Raw genomic sequence first — 2,175 nt, forward strand, 5'->3', positions numbered from 1 at the left:
TTTCGAAAGCAAGTAGTATATGCTTTCCATTTCAAGAGAAAAAAGTACAGTATTCTTCGCGTACAGAGTAACACTACGAACGGGGGCACTAAATAAAGGTGGTCGAATCCCTGGTATCGGTGCTGGCTAGTCTCAGGTGCCTCCTACAGCACGAAATGGTGGGGAATATTCAACTGTGTGCACATGCATAAAAAAGAAATAAATGCGTTTCAGTGTTTCAGCAATGCAGGCCGACAGTGCTTGACAGACACAAAAAACCAATCCACTGGTAGTAACAAAAGACGAACAACGACAGAATCAAGACACGTAGAAAGCAATCGCTGCACACGTCATTCCACCTCAACGTTGATGTAGATGGCATCGTTGACCACATATCCGTGGAGTTCGACGTCATTCCAGGCCACTGCTTCCGTCGAAATGCCGTCGTTCAAGAAATCAGGGGCTGGCTTCTTCACAATTTCGGGATCTTCCATGTTCAGCGGAAGCCTTACGTCTTTTCGTTCATCCCTGGGATGCCAGAGAGTTACCGTTACTTTCTTGGCGAAGGGCCACTCCAAGAAATCGTCCAAGCCACCGTCGCTAAGAGACAGGATGAAAGTTAGCAGCACATTCTCATTGTCCTGCTTCTGGAACTTGCACTCAAGGCTGAATGTGTACCCAGCCAACACGGCGTCCACTGTTGACAGCTTGTGTTCTTCATTGCCCTCGGTAAGAGCATTAAATCCAGCATAAATTTCAGCGAATTTGCACGTTGTCATGTATACGCCAGGCAAGGAAAGAGTGCGGTATGGCCCGGCACTAATAACTGTTCTTTCCTTCTTCCCTTCTTGGATCAAATCCCTCTCAAGACAAGTCATGCGCTCCATTAACGAGTTGGCTTCATTTACAACAGCATCGTGGTCCACTTTCTCGCTGGAAGCCCGTTGCCGCATTTTGTCGAGATCCCTCTTCATGCCGGCAATGTTTTCAACGGCACTAGCGATGACCGTGGCGCTCATTGTCTGCTGTGGAGCATTCTTGGCGCCGCACTGTCGGTAGTGCTGAACGGCTAAGCTGCGAAGCACGGACAGATGACACTCACCGCACCTCACCTTGTCATTACGGCACCCTACGAGATGCTCTTTCAGGTCGCCCAGGCGACCAGTGAAACTGCACTCACGACCACCAACGACGCACAAGACGCGGCACTGCTCCAAGTCGGACTGCTTGAAGTTAATCGACAAAACGGCAGCCTCTGCAAACTCCCTGCCGTCCATGGGGCACTTCTGGTCTCCATTGTCGACCTGATGCTTGCACGCCAGGCACAACACGTGACCACAGGGTAGCAACAGAGAGCGGCTGGGAACCACAACACAGACGCTACAGACCCGCGTGCAGGGTAGCGGTTCGACGAAGACAACACGACGGTGCTCGAGGAAGTCGTCAAAGCCGGTCAGAGTATATTCCATGCCAGACATCGTGTAACGTTGTTAAGTGTGGTGCGATCACAAAACGGTGCAGTCAATAAACCGCTCAGAGCACATGCATAACCATGGGCGTAGCGACTAAAGGCCCGAATGACCTTGTGAGACCGCTCTCCCGAACAACACGCAGCGTACGCAATAGCGGTGAAAGACAGAGAAGTTTTACCTACTACGGGGCCAGCAGGGGGGCGTCCGGCAACAGCGCCGCCAGAAAGAACTGGTGGAGAGAGAGAGACAACTAAGATAAGAGGGGGAGTTCATGCCTGACAGGTCACTGTTCTCTTGATGGAAAGTGACGGGATGATGCACCACAGCGAAGCTGCAACTCGAGATTGGTCGTCAGCACGTCGCCAACTTCGCCAACCTCGTTTGGCATCACTTGCAATGTGCGAGCCCCTGCGCAGAGCACTCGAGAAGATCGCGCCCAGGCTTAATGCGCTCAGAATGCAAGCAGGTACTGCTTGCGCGTGGCGTTGCTAGAAAGTAATCTTATCGATGATGGAATGTGTGTTCGCTCGACAGTGATCCATGTGCAGCGTTTTAAATATTTGTTATGCTTTCTGTAGAACATGTTTGTTCCGATGTTTATTTAGAGTTTGTGCGGTTTAATGTCCTAAATCAATATTAGAGACGCCGTAGTCGAGGGCTCCGTATTTCGACCACCTGGGGTTCTTTAACATGCCCTCACATCACGCAGTACACGGGCCTCAAG

The 2,175-nt window shown here is 50.9% G+C and overlaps 1 protein-coding gene across 1 annotated transcript; it reads right to left on the reverse strand.

Moving 5' to 3' along the window:
- Window positions 1-329: 329 nt before the first annotated feature.
- On the reverse strand, window positions 330-1,457 carry LOC149335954 (uncharacterized). The gene has a single exon (XM_089554045.1). The coding sequence runs from the start codon at window positions 1,455-1,457 to the stop codon at window positions 330-332; it is 1,128 nt and encodes a 375-aa protein (XP_089410171.1).
- Window positions 1,458-2,175: the final 718 nt, after the last annotated feature.

The sequence above is a fragment of the Amblyomma mixtum genome, chromosome 7 (genome assembly GCF_055824585.1).
Source record: "Amblyomma mixtum isolate Tamu chromosome 7, ASM5582458v1, whole genome shotgun sequence".
NCBI lineage: Eukaryota > Metazoa > Arthropoda > Arachnida > Ixodida > Ixodidae > Amblyomma > Amblyomma mixtum.